Source organism: Anarrhichthys ocellatus, unplaced genomic scaffold (genome assembly GCF_004355925.1).
Source record: "Anarrhichthys ocellatus isolate YVR2014 unplaced genomic scaffold, GSC_Weel_1.0 scaffold12, whole genome shotgun sequence".
Classification (NCBI taxonomy): domain Eukaryota; kingdom Metazoa; phylum Chordata; class Actinopteri; order Perciformes; family Anarhichadidae; genus Anarrhichthys; species Anarrhichthys ocellatus.
In genome coordinates, this window is record NW_022280042.1 from 266050 (window position 1) to 289823 (window position 23774).

General features: G+C 42.4%; 1 protein-coding gene across 2 annotated transcripts; it reads left to right on the top strand.

The window, feature by feature from the left end:
* Positions 1-1200: 1200 nt before the first annotated feature.
* On the top strand, positions 1201-22128 carry chrm4a (cholinergic receptor, muscarinic 4a). Of its 2 annotated transcripts, none has more exons than XM_031852063.1 (6): positions 1201-2172; positions 6030-6184; positions 8545-8758; positions 8871-8960; positions 9425-9694; positions 17146-22128. In XM_031852063.1, exons 1-6 carry the CDS (start codon positions 1498-1500, stop codon positions 17389-17391), a joined length of 1650 nt encoding a protein of 549 aa, XP_031707923.1. In that variant the 5' UTR covers positions 1201-1497; the 3' UTR covers positions 17392-22128. The 2 variants fall into 2 exon arrangements, with proteins under 2 accessions (XP_031707923.1, XP_031707924.1); XM_031852064.1 differs by having other exon boundaries at positions 1202-2172; positions 8545-8740.
* The last annotated feature ends 1646 nt before the right edge of the window (positions 22129-23774 follow it).

A 23774-nucleotide genomic window follows, 5' to 3' on the forward strand; every position in this document is an offset into this window, starting at 1 on the left:
TGAAATCTTTGCAATAGTTCACTATAAAGGAGCTGTATTTAAATTTCAGTTCATTAATATTTCAACAAACAACTATAGTCTATGGCGTTAACTGTTGTCCGGTTCCCCCTCAGGTAAACTATGTAAACTCTGTCAGCACTCTCGCCATAATTTGCACCATTAGCGCTGTTTGCACCATTAGCGCTGTTTGCACCATTAGCGCTGTTTGCACCGTTAACGCTGTTTGCCCCGTTAGTGCTGTTAGCACCGTTAACTGTGAGCTGCCGGCTCAGCCGAAGACGTGGAGAGCGGCTGAGAGGCAACAAAAAAGCTCCCAATCTCAGATTTTGCACCTTTTAAAAGTAATGACATTTTCTTTCCTTTACATTGTATGCCATCATCCAAGAACAGCATCACTGTTATCCTGTTCTACAAACATATTGGAAAAGTTAGGAGTTGTTTTAATGTGAAGGATAAGTTGTTGTTGTTCCTTCACATTAAAGGTCATGCATTGGCAAAAGATCAAGTGGCGTTTATTGTAAAGCAGCCAATGGAAATGCAATCTATATGTCATCAGCATATTGCTTGCCTTAAGGTGCCTTCACACCAAATGCGAATCGAAATTTCGCATTACGTTACTCATGGCAGTTTACTCGCGGGACCATTCATGGTTTTTCGCGTCATTCGCGCTAGACGCGCCGGAGAGGGGGAGTGGCTTATCTCTGGGGAAGTCAACTAAGCCGTTTATTTCCGTCATCAACCATGGAAGAAATTACCACTATTTCTGCTTAGTACGTGTTGTGGAAGTCCCAGATATACCGGGAAACTAAACGCCGTCTTGTCTGGGTTCATAACCTCATCTGTAGGAGCTCAGTGGATTTCATCGAGGTGTCTAGCAAGCCACATGTCGGCTGGTTTACTACAGCTGTATAAACCCAAAATAAACAGATTTTGCTGTGATTTAACTTCAATAAATGGACAAAAATGGATGCCGAAAGAAGTATATAATGATGCCGATTTGCAAAAAGTCTGAATTCCTGTTTTTGTTAGTTCTCTCCGCAAGACGACAAGCAAATACCTTTTATAATACTTGTTTTCTCAATGGAGCTCGGATCGATCGGTACTATTCTATGCTAGCAGCTCCATCAACACTCAACATAACGTCATATATGCGTAAAGATCTTTTTCATTATTTATACCATATGGATTACACACATACATTTATACACCTAGTTTCAGCCGGTCTAATATGAGGTATCGTAGAGCTCTGGGTGCCCACCTACAGCTACAATATTTTCTTCCTGATTTAACAACGGCAGGACATCACTGATCTGATGACAGGAGGAGCATCTCAACGCTAATAGGCAGTTGAAAAATTTCAATGCCCCTTCATTCACCCTGCCCGGCGCAAATTCACGTTTACTCACGTCTGTGCATTGACTTTGTATGTAATCTACTCACGCTGAAAATTTGCACTGCGTCTGGTGTGAACACGGCATTAGAATTAAATTACAGGTCATGTGCCACTATGATGATGATGTACACCTCGTATTTTTATTTCACCATGCTTTTATCTCTTTCTTTCTTCCTACAGGGTCATCGGTCATCCAATCAGCTGACCTGTTTTCCAACACCTCATGCAACATGTCCTCTAATGATTCAACATTCTGCTCTCTTGTGGATGAAGAAGCGGGGGCTGGGAGTTCATATAAAGCCCTGGAGATGTTTTTTATTGCACTTGTTACTGGATCTTTGAGCTTTGTGACTGTCACAGGGAATATTTTAGTTATGCTTTCCATCAAAGTAAACCGCCACCTACAAACTGTCAATAACTATTTCTTATTTTCATTAGCATGCGCTGACTTGATCATTGGTGCTTTCAGCATGAACTTGTACACAGTCTACATCATTGTTGGCTACTGGCCACTTGGTCCGGTGGTCTGTGACCTGTGGCTAGCTTTAGATTATGTTGTCTCAAACGCCTCAGTGATGAATTTATTGATCATCAGCTTTGATCGCTATTTCTGCGTGACCAAACCCCTATCGTATCCGACAAGAAGGACAACTAAGATGGCAGGACTAATGATCGCAGCAGCATGGATCCTGTCGTTCGTCTTGTGGGCTCCTGCCATCTTGTTCTGGCAGTTCATCGTTGGACAGCGAACAGTGCCACCTGGAGAATGTTATATTCAGGTACAGTAATTCAAACTATAACCAATAAAACATACCAGAGTCGCAGCTACTCAAGGTCAGAAACTGCAGTGAAATACCAATCCAGTCTCACGGCAGTTGTTGAAATAGTCACATCATTCAAATTTATTGATTTGTTTACATGGACAAGAACTTTCTTTTTTTTCAAGTTGCTCATGTCGAAAACGTATATTTTGTGCCTAAACCTCTACGTATTTATTTGAAGCCCAACTTTTTTTTTTTCCCAATGTCCATTTTGTTGGGTAATGTCGTCCCAAATCACCAGAAAAAAAATGTGGTGCAGGAACGAAAAAGAGTTGCAATTAAAATACATTAGTTTGAAAGTCATGCAGAGTAATTGGAAGAAAACTGAACATTTTTGTCCATGTAAACTAATCAACAGATTAAACTTTTGTTACTATTTCACAAACTGCCGTTAGACTATGTTGGAAAAACACTCTGGTTCACAGGAAAAAACACTAGAGGCAGACTAAACCATTAGCCAAGATAGACAACTGCCTGGGGCCCCCAACTAAAGGGGCACCAAAGAGTTATAGATTTATTATGATGTTGAGAGGCAATGAACCCCGATATAACTTAGAAAAGGCCCCTCAATTGATTCAAATAAATACCAAATATAATGCTTTATTTTTTCAGTATTTACCCAGCATCATATTAGAATTGAAAGCTTCTTCTTGAACAGAGTTATGTTGGTAAATGTAGGTACATTGTGCTAATAATGCATCACTTTCTGTCTTCACTTGAAGTAAAAATGTATATACAGAACTTTCACTGTGAGGTAATAAAAGTTTTACTATTAATAGTTAATAGTTTTAGTTAGAAAATAGTTAGAAAAAAAGTGGAGGTAGAGGTCTCTGCCTGTTTTTACAGAGCTAGGGTTACAATATTGTAATATTCATATAAACGTACACAGGCTACACCCTCTACAGGACTCTATTGGTACAACATTGCCTCCTGACCCCTTGCCAGAACTGCCTCATAAGAGAGTGGCAAAAGACCGGTCTGTCACAAAAACCTTTGTGACAGGAAGAAATGGATGCTGCATACACTTTAACAGTGGCATGAGACAGCCCTCTATCCACAAAACACTACAAAAAGGAGAGAATAGACCCAACTGCACAGAACAGGGGATTTAGCCTACTTTCTTTACACACACGTTGAAAACTTGACCATTTTGCCTTGAAACAGATAAAGTTGGATCCCTCTCTTGCTGCCTGGATTGTCTGCAAAACCTGTACAAACAGTCCTGCCCTTCTCAGCCTGTCCCTTTCAGGGGCCAAGCCCGAAGAGGAGGTCCTAGAGTGTCTAATGAGGCATCCACCTCATTAGACAGAGCCCCCAAGAACTGGGGATGGTTCAGTGTTGTAGTGTTAAAGTGCTTTGAGTGGTCGGAAGACTAGAAAAGCGCTATACAAGTACAGTCCATTTACCATTTACCATTTAGGGCTGGGCTGCAATCACCTGAGCCATTTCTGCATACCACTGGGCCGAGAGGCTACACGGAGTTACCAGAATGACCAACAACTGCTCCTGCCTCACTCTCTCAAAAGGGGATGTCATGGAACTGCGGAAAGGCTTCAAGCTGCTTTTTTGATGACAGCACGTGAGTGGATCGCCCTGCTGTGCCAGGGAGAAGCATAGCAGACAGTGGGTGTTGCGTTTGTTGGCAAACAGATTCACTTACAACAATAGGTGCTCTCAGGCCCACAACATGAAGCTCTCCGCCATCCTCAACGGGGCAGTGCACTGATATCCGCCCTGCCTTTTGATCTATGCCCACCATGGTGTGGTTGTCGGTCCCTCCCCACCCCATCAGGGGCACATCAGTGAACACCAAGACATGTCTTAGCAGTGTGTGCTGCAACAGGTGTTGTGGGGATCCCCAGTTTTACAGGTCATCTTTTACGGAAGGGGGGGGGGGGGAACCAAAAATTGCTTGTGCTTCCTGGCATCCAAGCGAAGGCTGACAGACCACCTCTACAGGTGTAGGAGCCCCAGCAGTACCACCTGAGGGAGGGGTGGGGGAGCACACCATCGAGGCGTTCCCTCCCATTGTCATTGTCAGTCTGCTCCAAGCAGCACCTTTCTGCTGACGCAGAAGTGAAGGAGTCCAGAGGCATGGGGGCTTTGCCTTGCCACTGCTCCCTCCTCCTCTCTGTCGCCTTGGTATGTTTTGCCTCAGCTGTCCTCCGAGGGTGAGCGTGCAGCTGATGGCGGCTGACATCAGCTGAGTGACAGATATCAGAGATCGGAGATCAGAAGAGCCAATATGTGATGACAGGGGCTCCCAGAAGATTATCCCAGTCCTTCTGTGAGGCAGGACAGGCTGGACAGATGACAGAGGACAACACACCCAAGTTTATTAACAGCTGCGGCTATCTAGAAGTGATCCCACTGCTACTGCTGTTGAATGTTGGGCAGCACTCAGCAGGTCAGGCAGGCTGGTTACTTCTGAACAATGCTCTCTGGGTTGTCTGCCTGGAGGCAATCAAACCAGGCATGGTGAAAATTCATCCCGGCGATGAGGTTGAGACATAACGGGCTCCATCCGTGGAGATGAGCAGTCAGTGGACAAATCACCGTTCACTAAAGATAAGAAGGACAGCAGACCTGCGTCATGTACTGTGAGGTCTGCAGGTATTCGGGTAGGCACATCCTGATTGGCCGGCTACTCTTATGCAAATGTTAAGTGGGTGAATGCATGCTCGTGACTGGAGGATACAATTACCCATAGAGTCCAGTAGCGGGCAGAGCCTGTGTGAGTTGAAATGCCCTTAATGGAGTTAATTTCTAAATAGACCTAGTAACTGCAAACTACAGCATAGATTTAATTAGCAGACTTTTTTTGCTAGCGGTACCGTTGTTATTGTAAATTAGTATCAAGTCTTACACCAGAAACACATTCTGGTCAAAATCTGCATCAAGTTGGTTATCCGATTGTGTTGACTTCAGGGAAGTGGAAAATAGTCCAGTTGTAACGTTAGATCACTAAGGTTAAATCACTAAACCTCTTATATGATATTTCTAATTATTTTTCTTTAAATGCTTACATTAGCTGTTTAAATGGGCTGATCCTAAATATATAGCAAATATATAGCAAATATATCAACCAAACACAGAAACACTTGGATTGCATCCCTGGAGGTGCCAGACAACCTTTGGCAAGACTAAAAAAATCTCATAATAAAGTTGGCATCCATTTAACTTTAGTTACCCAGCATCCATTTAATGGTAGTTACCCAGCATCCATGTCACATATCTGAGGGCGACTGTGGAAAAGTGGAGATCAGGGCCTTCCTTCAATCACAGGATCGGAGGTTCGATCCCCGGCTCTGGTTCCGCTAGTCACATGTCAATGTGTCCTTGAGCAAGGCACTTAACCCCTAATTGCTCCCGTAGCTGTGCCTACGGTGTGATAAGATCTGAATTGTAAGTCGCTTTGGATAAAAGTGTCTGCTAAATGACTGGCATCCAGCAGCAAATCTAACTCTTTAAAGACCAGTCGGCATCCTTGACTCAATGATGGAGCCCCACCCTCCATTTTTTGCTCTGTGCTAGTATGTCTACTACTCTAATACCCCTAATGTATATGTATGGATATTCATAATAATAGACTTTCAATATGATGCAGTGCAATGCAACATCACCACTAACTGACACCATGACAATATACAGTTCAAGCAACACAGTGTGAACGAAAAATGAACAAAGACAGGATTGATTTCAGGAGTATTGGATTGCATGTACCTAATAAATTAATAAATCAATGTATGTATAAAGTGCATATGTATGAACATTCCCTATGGATCATGTAAGAGTTTTTTTCTTTCTTTTTACAGTTCCTTTCGAACCCTGCAGTGACGTTTGGGACAGCTATAGCAGCATTCTATCTTCCTGTCATTATTATGACAGTCCTGTACATCCACATTTCCCTTGCCTCTAGGAGTAGGGTCTCCAAACACAAACCAGAGAAGAAAGAGAAGAAGGGAATAAAGTAAGGAATGAAATGAAATTAATGGAAGTATACAAGTAACAACAAGTAATAACTTAATGTGAGAAACATAGATCAACTGTAATGGCCATAGGCCAACTGTAGGAGCACTAGAACCCATTACCTAATAACAGCATATTGTACTGACTTGTAGCAATCCTGTAATGGATTACATTGTGAAACAGAACATCTGTGGGGCTCCCTAACCCCAAAAACCAGCTCTCGCAATGGTTTGCCAAATCGGGACAGTTGAGTTACAGCCACCAAATGAAGCCTCCATTTTCCTGGACTGGGGCCCACCCTAGATGAAAGGCCCACAGCAAGAGCTTCCTGGCCACCTGGAAACAGCTCAGGGATCTGGTGCCCCTCTGTTGATTTATGCGGTACAAAGTGGAGGAAATATATATTCCTATTAGGAAGATGATGGGGCCTACCAGGGCCAGGTAGATTAGTCTCAACTTCAAAACATTGATGTTCTTGCCCTTCTAAGTGGGCACTCCTCACCATCCTTCCTTTCTTGACTGCTCCCCAACCTGACAGGAAGGCATCTGTAGACACTAAAATCCATTGGGATGGAATGTTCCCCAGAGGGAGTCCTTGGGTTTAAAGGGACTTTTTTTTTCGAAGGGTGCATTGCAGTACAAGACTGCATCTTCTGAAGCTTCACACGCCTGTCCTGTTTTGGATGGAAATAGAAGGCCTCTAACCACCTCTGCAGTGGTCAAGACCTGAGAAGAGCTATAGGGATCAACCCCACTGCTGCTGAAAATATACCCAACAACCTTTGAGACTTTGCCACATCCAACCACCTGCCTAATTGAAACTATTCTAACAGGGAGAAAGATTTCATAACCTTCTGTAGGTTGAGGGAAGCTGAGACTGTGAGGGACATTAGTTGCCTTGAGTCTAAGATGGGATGCAAGTCCTTGTCTTTGTGAGAATGAGAAAATGTGTAAAACCCAGCAAACTGGAGTCTACTCTCATAATAATTCTGCAGGAACAGAAGGAGGCGATTATGTGAGGAAGCTCTATTTGTGAGGAAGTCTAATAACCAGTTGCAGAGGTACTCAAGCTCAGAGTGCGAGTGGAAATCAACAAACAACATTCTGATGTAGGTGTTGTTATTTTCCAGATGAGTGGAGAGCAGTGGAGACGACATCCTCTGTGGATCTGTTGGTTCTGTATGCAAACTGGTGAGGGTCCAGCAATACTGTGATGTTGCTGGAAAACCAGTTTCTCAAAGCACTTCATCAGAAAGGGGGTTAGTACCACAGGGCGATAGACCTTTTAGGTACATGAACGATGGTTTGTCACGTCCGAGGGGCAGATCAGAGACTCAAGCGCAGACACAGACACGCAGTCAATAACAGGAACTCAAAACAACTCCAACTGGGAGTTGCAGGCAGGTGAGTTGAATGAGTGCAGTGTGGGGTTGGCAGAGGAAAGAGCCAGTGGCAGATGATTGAGCATAGTTGAAATGAATGAAAGCAATCAGGAGACACTCAGACACAGGAGGGAGCCGGGAGGAGACCAGGGGCGGAGCCACACAGACACAGAGACACAGAGGGAGCTGGGAGGAGACCAGGGGCGGAGCCACACAGACACAGAGACACAGAGGGAGCCGGGAGGAGACCAGGGGCGGAGCCACACAGACACAGAGACACAGAGGGAGCCGGGAGGAGACCAGGGGCGGAGCCACACAGACACAGGAACACAGGAACACAGGGGGCAAAGCCTAAACCGTGACATGGTTACTGTCTTGAAGCAGGAGTGAACTCTCTCCTGTGACAGTGATATGTTGAAAATGTTAGTAATGACATCAGTTGGTACATGTTCTTAGTACACGACCAGGGATGTTATTAGGACCAGCCGCTTTACTTATATTCACTCTCATCAGGGTTTTTCTCACATCCTCTGTGGATACAGACAGTGGCCAGGTTCGTAGGAGCAGGTTACCCTGAACCCTGTCCCTGTTCACAATCAAGGGATTCAAATGATGACCCATTGTCAGAGCAGAAGAAAGTACCAAATGCCCTGTGTATTCCAAACAAACAGTTTACCCGAAAAAAGGGCTAAATACACAATACCAGTGACTGTCACCTGTCACGAAGCTCCAAAGCTCAGTGATGCATGAAAATAGTAAACAAAGGAATCACTAAATCAAAAATTGGAACCAGTTGCGTGTCACTCACGCTATTAACATTAATTAGCATATACTCCATTTTGTTGCAAAACAAATTATGTGCACAATTAATGATTCATATCTATCTTTGGATGTATATACTGTGCACACCTGATAGGCAGAGATTTTCTAATGGTGTACGCTTTCTGAAAAAAAAATGGTCACGTTTATTTTTTTTCAGAACTCCCAGCTTGATGAAGAGTCACCTGTTAAAGCAGAACAATAACAATGAGACCAGTCCTCAGGCCAGTCCCCGCTCTTCTCCCAAACTCAGTCTAGATTCAACTACCACTGCACTGGAGGCTGTGAAGAATGGCAGAGTGGAGGAACCAAAACCTGTTCAGGGTCCAGCACAACCCAGTCCAGGACTCACACAGGTGCTAACTCGCACACCGGTAACATCTCCATTAACATTTATTGAGTGTTAACTGTAACTAATCTGAAGCTTCATAGTTAGTGTTCTTTCTATCGACCTGTACCTACCTATCTACCTATTTGCCTACCTAGGAGGAAAAAGAGAGCTCCAACGATTCGTCCACAGCTTTTATTCCCCCCACCGAACTAAAGGACAACACCAACAATGAGGTGATATCTGAGGTTGGTATGCAACAGTAAATAACTTGTTTTGTTCAAAAAGGATACAACTGATATCTACAGATGACTACTTGGACAACAAAGTTGGACAACTTTGTCCAAAGCCAAGAGCTGTCAACGTTTCTTTTTTAACTCCAGTATTTCGAAATAAAACTACTGATGAATTAATGAAGAACACATTGAAGAAGAAAACCCAAGTAGCAGGGCCCGATATGACACAGGTGAAATTACCTGTAAGTGACGGCTTTTTGCAGGACAATAATGGTTGGACTGCTCAGTATAAAATGATGATTGCTCCTAGTGTTTTAAAACTGCAAATAAGCAACTGATAAAAACTTGAATACCAGATGGTTTGTACACTCTCTGGCACTTTTGTTGAGGTATACAATAACATCATACACTTTCATGCACCCTACAGGTCACCATGGCTATACAAGTTCCTAACAAAACTCTTGGTTTTGTTACAGGCTGCAGCAAATCCCATTCCAGTTGCCACGACAGCTGCCAATCCTGCAGTGTCCAAGATCAACTGCACCTCAAGGTGGTCCAAGATAAAGATTGTAACGAAGCAGGCCGGGGACGAATGCATCACAGCTATAGAGATCGTTCCCCCTGTAGAGGGAGCCGAGAGACATTCAATCCCAATCAGCCGTCCTCGGACTGTGGCAAGAAAGTTTGCAAGCATTGCTAGAAGCCAAGTGAAGAGGAAAAGACAGATGGCTGCCAGAGAAAAGAAAGTATGTTAAAGTAACACTGCACGGACATGAAGCAAAAATGGATGAACAATACACGGTGTGCTGACTTACAGATGTGCATTACATGAAAAGCAGCTTGTTTGAATGATAGTGGAAGAACACAAAGGCAGATATGTGTTTATAGTGACAGTAAAATCATCTTAGATTATTTTTACAGTTAAATGTTTATAGTTTGCATTGCAATGAAGTCAATTCATTGGTTGGATTATCAGACAAAGGAACAAAAATATCCGAAGGACAACATGTTAGTATAACAATGTCCAGTTTCACTGAAATGTGTGAAAAAGCACAGTAATCATGCAGACACAGAAGAGAGCAGTGTCATTTATTATGACAACAAACAAAGCTGAAACTGGGGTTTTGCATGGCAGCATACAATATTTTGCTGGTTTACATGTGGGACTACCCAGTTTACCTGTAAACGGTACGAAGCAGCTGTTGATGAGTTGCTGTTGAGTCTGTCACTTTGCTTCATTAGTGATCAGAATGACAGATGGCATTTGGAAATGTTCCCCTGAGCTTTTAAAATGAGCATTATCTTAAACCACATTTTTCTGATTTTGGTCCAGCACCCATCTAAATTATCACAAGTCACGATTGAAGCAGTGAGGTAGGCATTTTGGGAGATTTATTGTATACATGATCAAACATTATCGTTAAGAAAATCCCACAGCAGTGTTTCTAATGGCAGCACTCATTTTAAACTTCATGAATTCATTAGAAATCTGTTATGTATTGTGAATGCTTCAAGTTGTTAGAAATTAGAAATTCCATTTTTTTGCAGAATGCGGTCCGTTGCATATAGCAGAAACCAGTGGTGGAACCATATACAAAATTCACAAATTTCACATTGCCTGCTTCGAGTGCCTGTGCGCAAACCACTCAGAGAGTGTTAGGGTTAACCCTAACCAGCCTGCCCGGCCTGCTGATCACTGCCCTGATTCGAGTGAGCTCGAGATTGACGACATCGTTGAGTTTAGTTTATTAGGTTTTTTTACATCAGGGACCATGTACAACAATACATTTATCTCAAAAAAGAGAACACATGTTTTGTACCAGAAATAGCTATCAGCTAATTTCTGCAGTCTCTGGGCAGGTGAGAGGAATCAGTACAACACAGAGCAAAGCACATCATGTCCACTACAATTGGACCAGCAACCTATTGATACACACACACACACAGAATTTATAGGAATAAACATAAAACAGAATAGGCCCCACGTCACAGCCACCAACGCTACGACGCTGCTATGGACACACCATTGAAAAAAAAGCCCTGGTTGCAGGTTTGGTGGATATTCTCAGGTTGCAGGGTCACGCGGTAACATTTGACCTCGGGGCACCTTAAAGCTTCTATAGTCAGTCGGCTGTTCAAAGAGCAGGAAGCTCTACCACCGCTGCTGCATTACAAATATTTTGTATAATATTCCAACTGTGGGCACAGCTAGTTGCATCTGCTAACAGTTTGGGTGTGTTGGGTGTGCTCTTCCCAGCCTATTGTCTCTGCCCCACCTTCTCATACTGACAATTTGAAGCGCAGGGAGTTGCAACAGCCGCTGGTCATGTTATGTCTCTGGCCACTCGAGGTTCTTGCCATGTGTGGCTGTTAGCAACCACATTGTCATGGCCAAGTCCTGAGAATGGATTAAGTTCAGACACTAACCTTTTTTGGATATAAGAGAGGAACATTTTTTTTGAGATTTGAAAAGCATCCCTACAGTCTGGAGAACAGTGATGATCTCAAGTCAAGAGGCGTACCCCTACCGGACGAGTGGAGGCTTCACCCCGAGGTCGTGAAGCAGATTTGGACCCGGTTCGGCAACAAGGAAGTGGATCTGCTCATCACCCACTTCCCGCTGTGGTTCTCCCTTGCACAGCAGGACAATTCACTCGTGCGGGTGGATGCACTTGCACACGTACCTTGGCCAAGAAAGTTGCTTTGCGCACCTTTGCCTCTCCGCCTCATCCCTTGTCCAGTCGATGGCGGACTCTCTGGGATGTTGGAACAAAGGTTACGATATTAGTACCCTAGTTCTGTAAGCATAGGCAGAGCTCTCCACTGAGGGGAACCTGTGACTCCTACGTTGTTAGCTGAAGTGGGTGTGTATGTTGACAGACAGCGATATGAGCTGCCTGATATACTGTGGGGTCCGCACGTATTTGCGTAAGCAGATCCTGATTTGCCAGCTAAGCTTATGCAAATTTTCAGTGGGCAAATGTGTGCTCTTGTTTGGAGGACAATATTGCCCATACAGCCAAGTAGTGGCCTCTGCCTGTGCTTGGCATGGCGTGAATCTGCAGTGGGAGGCTGACTGAACTTTGTGGGGAGACGGGCTCGCCGTCCACTTTTGGTTTCTCTCGTGCCGCTAATTGACACATTTTGTTGATGCCTTCATATCATATCTTACAAACAGTTCATCAGCATCAACAACTGCACCTCCTCCACTGCTCCTCTGTCTCAAGGTGTCCCCCAGGGTTCGGTGCTTGGTCCTCTTCTGTTCATCCTCTACTTGCTCCCTCTTGGTAACATCATACGTCAACATGGTCTCCACTTCCACTGCTACGCCGATGATGTCCAGCTCTACATCTCCACAAAAGCCATTACCACTGCTACTCACTCCACTCTCACCAGCTGCCTCACTGACATTAAATCATGGATGCAAACCAACTTCCTCAAACTCAATCTGACATGATCATCATCGGTCCCAAATCCCTCACTAAAACCAGTCACAACTTCTGCCTCACCATCGACAACTCGACTCTGTCTCGCTCCCCACACATCCGCAACCTCGGAGTCGTGTTCGACAGCAACCTCTCCTTAGAACACCACGTCAACCAAATCACCAGAACTGCCTTTTTTCACTTAAAAAACATAGCCCGTCTCCGCCCATCACTCTCCTTATCTGCCGCTGAAACTTTGATTCACGACTTCATCACCTCCAGAATCGACTACTGCAACAGCATTCTTCATGGCACATCATCCAAAATCCTAAATAAACTCCAGTATATCTAGAACTCTGCCGCCCGCCTGCTCACCCACTCCTGCTCCCATAATCACATCACCCCTGTTCTCCAGAATCTCCACTGGCCCACAACGTTTCAAATATAAAGTCCTTCTCCTCACTCATAAAGCCCTCCATAATCAGGCCCCCTCCTACCTCACCGACCTGCTTCACCACCACACTCCATCCCATCGGCTTCGCTCCTCTGATGCCAACCTCCTCTCTCTTCCACTCAGGACCAAGCACCGGACATGGGGTGACAGAGCCTTCTCCATAGCTGCCCCCTCCCTCTGGAACTCTCTCCTCAAACACATCCGAGCACTGACCTTTCCATATTCAAATCACAGATCAAAACCCACCTTTACAGAACTGCTTTTAATGTGTGACCAATGTGTGTTCTATGTTTTTAGTGTTTAGCATTTTTACGATGATTTTAATGTTTCTAAAGTGTCTTTGAGAATTTTGAAAAGCGCTATATAAATAAAATGTATTATTATTATTAAGTATTTGAAGTGTATCCACAGAGAAAACCCATGTCAGTCCAATAATTGGCTTACAGTTTGACACAGGAAGCCAATTATTGGCTTACTAACTCAATGGGTTAGTCGAACCCATTGAGTTTGACTAACCAGGCTTAGGTGACTAGCATGCTACAGATTTAGCCTCACCCTCAGCTCCATCACAGTGCTATACACTCATCAATGTGATCCTTTCTTTCTAGATGATAGCAGCCTCAAATGAGAACAGGAGGGAGAGGATGATGATGGTGACACAAACCGTCATGATGATGATGGTGACACAAACTGACTGATGTAAATCAGTCAGTTGATATACAATAGACCAGTGATTTTCAACCGCTGTGCACACCAGTGTGCCGTGAGAGATCGTCAGGTGTGCCGTGGGAAAATGTCCAATTTCACTTAATGAGTCCAATAAAATATTATTTAGTTGTGTTGCAAATACTTTGCCATTGTTGAGCGTCTGAGCTGCAATATAGTGGCTGGCTAAGTAATAAATACTCTTCCATGTCAGTGGGTGGCAGTAGGTAGCGCAGTAATGACAGTGTTAATTTAAGACAGTAGAATGAAATGACGTGTGGGAGAGGTTGCGGTGACAAGACGAACAGCGATGGAGAAATATTTGAAAAAGGAAAAATGCAGACTCTGAACTGGGCCCTGGACAAAATAACCGAGATGAAAAGCCAAGTAAGGATCAACACATTTAGAGACTTGTCATTAAATTGTCAGCATATATCCGGCCCTCGGTACAACGGCCCGCCAGAAAATATCATATGTTTATCATAACCGGCCCGCCACACCACAGAGCTCCGGGACGAAAAGTGGTGATGTTGGCTTTTTGCGCAACATAACGAAGCATCTCACTGCGCTAAACCTGCAGTTTCAGGGACGGGGACGTGTGATCACAGACATGCATGATCACAGACATGTATAATGCATTATGAGCTTTCCAGGACAAGCTGCGCCTATGGGAGACTCAGATGCAGCAAGGAAACTTGGGTCACTTTCCGTGTTGCCAAACCGTGTCTCCACCGCTGTGTTCCCGACTGCGCATTTTGCTGATAAACTGGGCACACTTGGCACAGAGTTCACTCTGCGATTTGCCGACTTTGTAGCTCAGAAATTTAAATTTGAACTGCTCAGCAATCCGTTTGCAGTTGAGTAGAAAAAGCACCTGTGCACATCCAAATGGAGCTGATAGACCTCCAGTGTAATGACACACTCGAGGCAAAGTATGACTCTGAGGGTGCTGCACAGTTTCCAAGCTTCATCCCCGAAACGATGCTTCAACTCTGCCTACATGCTGCTCAAATGCTCTGCATATTTGGAAGCACATACCTGTGTGAGCAGCTTTTCTCTGTGATGAAGATGAACAAAAGCCCACACAGGAGTCGTCTCACTGATGCACCTTCACTCCATCGTGAGGGTTTCCACAGAACCTAACCCCAGACTTTAATGAACTGGCAGCCAAGAAGAAAAGATGCCAAACATCTAGCTCTGGCACATATGCATAAAAGAATGTAGCCTATTTGTCCAATATCCCTTCTATCTTGTTTATTAAATGGTCACTCTATTTGGCCCTCAACGTAGTCCCAATTTCTTATGTTGTCCCTCCCTGGGATTGAGTTTGACACCCCTGGCATACTGTATATGCTATATTATGCTGAAAGGTGTCATTTTGTAACGTTTTTGGTTGCTGGTGTGCCGCGGGAAATTTTTAATGTAAAAAATGTGCCGCAGCTCAGAAAAGGTTGAAAAACACTGCAATAGACAGCCAGTCTGAAGCAAACGAATAATTTGCTAATGAGTTTATTGTGTGTTTGTGATTGGTTAGGCCTATTTAACAATTTAAACATCCTCAATCATTTAAGATCAAACACCACTCGCAGTAAAGATAAAAGTGTAGACTTGAAGATTCAAATAAATGAACAAAAGCTGCAGAAACATCTACTGAAACATGTAGTTTGGTATTCCTCTTGCAGGCTTTGGTGCTTCTAAAGAAACTCTAAAGATCACGTAGATGTGTGTCAGAATCAGTGTAGATATGAGTTCAAAGCATTAATGCAATCCTACAATATATTCTGATAACATTCATTGCTAATGAATCAATCATGGTCAAAAATCGATAGGTGCCGAGGATCAAACCCCCAGCCCTGCTGACAGCAGACTATGTCCTGAGACGCCCTGTCCTCTGGAAGGCCATGCATTGGCAAAATAAATAACATTACCAGCATTACTTTGTGACAGGAACAGTGTATTTCTATGTTTTACCTCACAATTGTTACAACAATATGTCTGCTGCCATGATTACTTGGCAAAATCTTATCTAAGATTCTATTCTCTGTGCAGTTTTTTGGCATCTGATAAGCTCATGGATCTACTTTCCTGATTTCTACTTCATTGTCTCATCAGTAACTGAAACAATATGCCCACTCCAACAAATATCATTGTGTTAATGCAGGATTGTTTTTGCCTGAAAGTCAGCTTAGAGAGTAGGAGGTACAATCATGTCCAACCATAGAATCTAAAGAAAGGGAAATGATACAGGAGCTGATTTGACTGATCTGGATTTTCTGAATAATACACCTTTTAACCAGAGATGTTCTTCAAGCAACATTAGCTTCAATTCTGATTGACCTGTTGGACAATAAATAATGTTCATGATCTCAGGCTACATCCACACTAATACAAAAACCATCTCCGTCCACACGGCTGTTTCAGCATCGTTTGCAAGTAGATTTCTGTCAATACTAGCAAGCCTGAAAACGAATATCACGTGACTATTCACGTACACTGAGCATGCGGGTGCAGGTTTAAACAGACAGTAGATTGGTTGCTTAGTTACAGAAAATACAACAGAGTAATATTAGGGTATAATATTATAGATATATAGTCTTTAATAGTCAAAGGTTGTGCTTTATACTTAAGATCTTCCTCTAAAATCTTCCTCTATAAAGTCAAACAGACAAGTTTTAGAAGTTTTATTTTTCAGACTTAGTTAAGTCTTGCTCTATCTCTCTCACACATCAAATTTACTTTAAAATCAACACTTATAAATCAAAGTTTACTAGATTATGGGTCAATAAATGTGGTCAACACACGTGTCTCACTCGTGTCCTTCGTTTCAGTGTTGTCTGGTCTTACCTTCGTAGCTCTGCTGGTGGCTGAAGTCTCTGTAGAGCAATTACTGCTTTTGATCCTTTACAGTTGATGAGTGGACTTCACAATAGTTGTGCAGAACAAAATAAGCATTAATAACAAAATGTCATGACTGACTTTTAAGACCCAATCAAGGAGCGAACGCGGGTGTCTACGTATGCGTTCAAACCCGTCCACACAGAGCGTTTTTGAACTCCTCCGTTTTCGGTGCTCTAAAACTCCGACCTAGTGTGGACACTCAGTGTAAACGTAGCAAAAGATATGCGTTTTCAAACGGAGACGTAGTGGTGTGGACATGGCCTTAGATACTGATGTTATATGACTATGTCAATGTTAGAGAAAAAGTCAGTACTTTTAGAAAAAAAGGTTTGTAATGAAGTGCACTTTTTTGTTTCACATAGTACTCTCTAAATGATATACTTATATTTTCTCTCCACAATTTCAGTTTATTTTAGATATCAACCTGCAGAGTGTTAAAAAGACTTGAGGTAATCAATCTTTCAGAGTGAACATCATTCCCGTGTTATAATGAAGTGCTTACTTTTCAAACCAGTAGACACTCAGCCTTTTGACTACAAAACATGAGAGAAAATGTTCACTCTCATGGAATAACTACCTCAAACAAGTTTGAATTCTCAACAAATTGATTTTATACCACAGTGAAATGAATAAAAGCAAACGGCTGCCTGGAGACGAGAAAAGATCATCAGTGTTCTCATATTCCTTCTCTCTCTTTTCTTCCTCTTCGCTATAGGTGACCAAGACTATCTTTGCCATCCTGCTGGCGTTCATCATCACATGGACACCGTATAATGTCATGGTGTTGATCTCAACCTTCTGCCAGTCTTGTGTCCCTGACACTGTGTGGGCTATTGGCTACTGGCTGTGTTATGTCAACTCTACTATCAACCCAGCTTGCTACGCACTGTGCAATGCCACATTCAAAAAGACATTCAAGAACCTGCTTCTGTGCCAGTATAAAAATATTGGTACAAGATGAGATGGAAGGAGAGGACTGAGGATGGGATGGATGGGGAAGGGCATAAACCACTGCAAGAGCCAGAGGAGGAGAGAGGAAATATTGTTGAAAGGTGAGTGGAGGAGAGCTGAAGGAGCTGGAGAAGAGAAATGGATGACAGAACTTAAAGGGGTCCATCTAAAGAGAAGTGGGGGTGAGCAACTCTGGTTTATTCTGTAAATGATTGCCAGTCATCCCCATGGTACGAATAGATTCAGAGTGGAATGTGAGTGTAAACCAGTGATTCTTTAACCTGCCCTGATCCCTGATGGAAATAATCACCATGCTGTTATTTGATCTATCTATGACAGATGTGTTTCCAGTCTACACTGTGTCACTGCCCTGGTAATTATAACAGGCTTTCTGCTGGCTATCTTAAATAAGCTGCAATGATTCAGACTTGCACTCACACTCAATTGTAACTAAACATAATTCATAATATTATGCCATGAAATAATGTATCAATGCTGTATGCATGTTAGTCTCCTCTATGGATCAGATGGAATGCATAAAGTATTGCAAGGTAACTCAAAACGTATTGCCATTGAACGCAAAAAACAACAACCTGTGGCCTTTTGGTGGTCATTGTTATTTAAGTGTAGGGCTTTGAAAGCAATTAAACTGGTGGTGATGTTTATCTAAATGTATAATTTTTATAATGTTTTGAACTGCGATTCTGATTGACACTCCAAATTGTGTGATTGGTTCTATATTATAGACAAAAAAATAGAAATAGATGAGCTCTACACTGAGAGGAGTGGAGGGATGACTGGGAGACTTTGACTGCGACTGAAGACCAGGCAAAGGGGAGGAGAGTAAGGAACAGTTGATATGGTGGAGGACAGAGGTTTGAAATAGCATACCACACACTGTGGCAGCCATGTTGGAACGCATCAATAGCAGCTAATTGTAGACAAGCTAATTGTGCTTCTTAACTCTCTCAGAGCTTCTCCTATTTGAGACATATTAGTGCTTTTCCCTATGACATCATGTGATCAGTTTGTGTTTAGGTCATTCCAGTTCATAAACCATCAAATAACAATCTGGTATGACAACTATCAACGTCTTGCTTTGAGTGAATTTGATTTGCATACTTGCATGTTATAGAACGATAGAGGTTAGAAACAGTAGTGGCTAAGCTCAGTGTCCTCAAGCAGGCTACTTGCCTATCGTCGCCTGCAGTTTCATAGCTAAAGATGTTAAGTTCTAAATTCAGAGTAAAATTATGATTGAGGGATTTCCTAACAGCGCTAACAGAGCTAACAGTGTTTACCTGAGGGGGAACCAGAGGGTGGATGCTACGTTTATCACCTGTAACCTCCGTATGAGAGCAGTGCAGAGTGACCGCCCTGAGCTAGCCAGTAGAGCACGCTCACGTGCACTAACATGCACTAAAAGCATGCGACTGGCCGTCTTTGTGAACAAAAAGAGGGGACACTGTGATATCAACACACACAGGGAGAGAGACTTCTTTCTCTGCTCATGTAGACATTACTCCTCTATATCTTTACATCTTTATATATTTGTTTGATGAGATATTAATACTCTGAATTTCTAATTTAAAACTAGGAGCACATATTGTGTTTTAAAATCAGTCCAGTAGTACGTGGATTTCTTTGAGGTTTTTCTTTAATGAGATTATTGTGATGATAATCTTAATGTGGCATATTTTGAGAAAAACTAAAGAAAAATGTTTTTGAGGCAGACAGAGGAAAAATGAATGAAATGTATTCCTGCTGTTCTCCACCACAGCTGACCGTTAGTGAAGCATCATGCTACTGCATGTGTGTGTTCAGGTCCTCCGTGTTTTAGATCGACTTTACTAATTCTGTGGTCACATCAGATGGTTGGTTCAGATTAGGACCGACATACTGGATCTCTGAATGTCCTCTACTGTTTTATAATATTAGAGAATTTAGTGTACAGCATTAAGCTAGCTTTTACAGTCACTGAGTTGGTTTGTTTTGCACTAAGCATGCAATGAGTTTCTCTTCTAATGAAATTCACTTTCTAGCTTCAAAACTATAAATACACGATTTGTATTGTATAGTCTATTGTATTTGTGTCACTAAATCCATCTAAACACACATTCTTTAACACTTAATGAAGCGTTTATGTATCTCTCCTCCCATGGTATAGAGGTAGGGAAGGAACCAAAGACAAAGTAAGAGGATGGGAGAGAACATGGGGAGAGATGCTAAAGAGAAAATATCTGGATGAGAGGAAATGACTGAGGGAGAGGGTAGAGGGGATGGGGAATAGAAATTTAGGAAAAAGGAATGATGAGCTTGTGGAAGAAAATTAGGCCACAATGGGATGCATTGTTTCATGCTTTCTACGACATTGTGCACATATTACATTTTCTGTAGTTCTAATCACAGCTTTCGTACAGACATGTATTGCATCACATTGTTTATTTCTAAACACTAATCATTTACAATATGGATATCACAACAAGTAGAAGAAGTGAAAACATCTCCCTTTATTGTCAGTAGTTGTTCTCAGTGAGACACTGGAGACGAGCAGGAACATTTCACAAGCGTTTGGTGAATCATTCTGCTCTTTGCTCTCGTTTAGTCAGATCATTTTCACTTGCTTTCTCTCTCTTGTTGGATTTCTATTTTTTTGTTTAGCAACATTATTGTGGAGCATTCATAACCAAATACAACAAGCAATTACACTGAAATTATAACATTTTAAGAAAAATAATTCTCCGAAAATAACAGGACATTTCCAGATAATATAGACTGAACTTTTGTTCTTAATGTCAGCTGTCCAAGTTGTAATAACTGCATAGTGATAGTACTACTCCACAGTGCAACACCTTCATCTGCCTTCATCTCCATGGAGCCATGTCCGTCTTCATCCAGTGTTCACCTGGATACAAACACATTTACGATGTATGATCGGAACCCCCGTTCCTCCGACTGTCTCTGTTTTCTGCACCTTAAACTTTTTTCTTCAAGTTCTACCACCATTTCAACTTCAGATTTCATCATAAAAAAACGTTTTATTTGTCTTCTCACAATGAGAATAAAGCCTGAATGGACTTGAGAATGGCTGCTCAGTGTAAAATGAAGATAGAGGAGAAAGAGAGTAAGTGGAAAGAAAAGTGAAGCCTGCAGGAAGTGAACAAAGGCAATCACCAACAGACTTCAGAAAGGATCATTAGCTGACGTACTAAACTGACAAGATTTCAGAACAAAAGGATGACAGCAGAGTTTAGGGAGATTAGACTGACTGGAAGAATGAAAGCTTCACTAGGCACGGTTTTCATGAGGAGGTCCATCCATCATAAACTGGGCTGTAACAGAGAAGAATGCCAAACATTTATCAAATTCTTGTACTCTATGAAACTACTGGTGAACTGATATCCTCAATCTTATATTCAGTGCAGAGCCCCTTCAAACTCAACTAAGCGTTTCTCATTTCCTTGATAATATGGCACACCAATCAGCAGGATGACATTGTTCCATCAGTGCTCTCTAAAAGCATTCCAAATTCATTTTTAATAGGATCGATATGACCACTACAGTTATGAGTAGCTTGGGTTAGGGAACGATTAAGGAACCTTCATCATCAGGGTTAGAAGACCAACTATCTTAAGCTTGGAGAATCACCATTGTCCTGGTTCAGAACAACGTTAGGTGGTCCTGATGGTCTAGGGTTTGAAGACACATACCGTCTACTGACCACACCCCCCTGTTTGAGTCTGTGCCCTCCTGTCCTGTCAGCTCCTACCGTCTGTGAGCTAGTGCTGCGCTCAGAAGCCTTCTAACACCACAGTATTTCAGGGTAGAGGTGTCTTCAGCTCCATGACTGCTTATCCCTCTGAGCCCGGCAGAGAGAGCAGAGGTGGTGGAGTGGTGAAGACCCACAGGGAGCATGGAGAGCTTTGATGCTGTGGGCGTACATTAGCTCTGACAAGTATGATTGAGGTTCCCTCACCTCCTATCACATTGGAACTAATTGCCTCCCACCTCCAAAGACTTCACATGATTGGTTTTCCATCGTACACCTCTACCAGGAGTTGTTGCTCATAGCTGGACCCTCAATACTTTACATCAACTAAATTGCTTTCACTGCACCAAAACATATCAGATATTACCAGATAAATCAGTATTTATTTTTTTACCTGTCTGTGTTAAGACAACATGAAACAATTAAGTGCTTGTGTTAATTAAGTTTGGCTTATGTCATGCTCAAAATGTGTTCATATTCATCAAAGTTAGTTTTGACAATGCAATTATCTTTTAAAATCCCTACAACCACAGTGTGTGTAATCTATATTAAAGATTTGAAATCCTACTGAGGCGGCTGATGGCTGAGGCAGTTGTTGGATTCCTCTCTGTCTACCTTTACCTTACCAGTTCATCCAGGCACAGTTAGAAAGTAGCAAACAATATCTCAGCTCTGTGGCACCGGGGGAGAACATGATTGGAGAAGCAGCCACCTTTGGCAGGAGGAGAAACCATTGGTAAAAATGTACATACAAAGGTGACCTTGTTTTCTACAGCATGAAGGAAAACCAAGAAAAGCAATGACTTTGCTGAGAACAGTATTATGATAGCTGTTCTCATCCCAACTCGTCACATACTGACGCTTTGTTTGACCCATCACATTCTCTCTGAGCGTCTAATACAGACGTGGATGGGTTACACTGTAGAGTGTCTTCAGTATTTGATGGCCTCGGAATGAGGATGGGCTGGATAGAACCAATGACCAGAGGGCCAAAATAAAAACCAAGTTGTACAAATCAAAGGGTGATTCTGGAGGCTTGTTTAAAAAAAATATAGGTACATTTTTCAACTTACCTCCTAACTTTTAATATTGCAGTAGAAAGGACTCTACAGTAACAATAATAAATGTGACGAGGCCGCCACAGCCCCCCCCCCCCCCCTACTTCCTCCCCCTGCAGGGAGAACAACTGTAAGTAAGGATCGCCACAGGCAAATTAACAAGCCTCTCTCTCTCTCATCTGTCCTGGGGTTAAAACAATGCAGCAGCCCCACAGGAAGCTCACTGTCCGTGGTGCTGCATATGCCTTAGCCCCACATGGTAGCACACACTGTGTGTGTACATGCAGCTTGTACTAGCAACACTATTTTTGAGGCCACCACCTAAGAGAACCCCTGATATTATAAAATGATTGAAAATCCTTTAATCAGCAGGTGGAGAATCACGAATGCTTTACCAAAGGTGCCACATGGCCCACATGTCTCCATGGTCAGCAGGTCTGAAGAACCACTGGATCCACACTCTTGTTCAGTAGATGTTTTATCTGATGATACTTGATGACTTAAAGATTTAAAAAATAAAACAGAATATACGTTTGATTTAAAATCACATGGTCTGTATGTAATTGGGGATGAACTGTACTGAAGTACCAAACTGAAGCAGGCGCCTACAGAAACCTTCATTAGACACTTTGTTTCATTTGGTAGTTCACTGTGAAACACTGTCCACACGTGTTAAAGATCTGTATGTTAAAGTCAATGTAATGTATATTCAGAGGTAGTAACTAGTCACTAGTGTAGGAAACATTACTGTATGTTCAAATGTCAATTCTAAGCTCATTTCTGTAAATACACAACACAATAATTATGATTATGAATACTGATAATACTATATCACATACTGAATCATTCCAAAGAGAGGACATGTGGTCCTTGTGTTCTTTCAAAGTATATGAAATATATTTACCTCCCAATGTACAGAGCATGAATGTTGTAGTGATCTAAAGACATTGTGAATTGTAGTCGTGAGTATTGCTTTTAAAACTTCAGCTCAATGCATCAGTTAAGTGACAACAACACATTTTCACTCTGTGGAGGATCAACTGATTCGTTCTTTTTTATGTCATTAAGATGACATGTGTTTGATATTGAGAGCTGTAAATCTGTAATATAAAAGTCAAAGTGAAGGAAATATAAGCTCTATGTAATGTTTCCTCTTTGTTGATAACCATCTGTATATGTACTGTATATGCTGAACCTGCAACTCCCCAAGAACTGGGTTCCCAACAGCCCACGGGACTCTAACAGAATGACTCTTTAAAGGGTAAATCAACACTAAATACAGCAGGTTATTCTGGAATCAGGGGTGCACACACAACTGAACATTTCTACCCTTGAGCTCAGACGAGGGTCTCTTTGTCAGGACACAAAAAAGCCTTTCGAACTTCAGGACCTCAACAAGCCTTAACTTAAGGTGTAGCCAGGCTCTGCCTTTGTTTCCACTGGTATCACCAGTCATGTCACAGTGCACTGACACACCCTATGGTACACTTTTACATCACAGCAGCAAAGTGAGAAGTTAAACCCCTGAAGATCAACAAAAACACAAAAAGACTTTCAGCTGCAGTT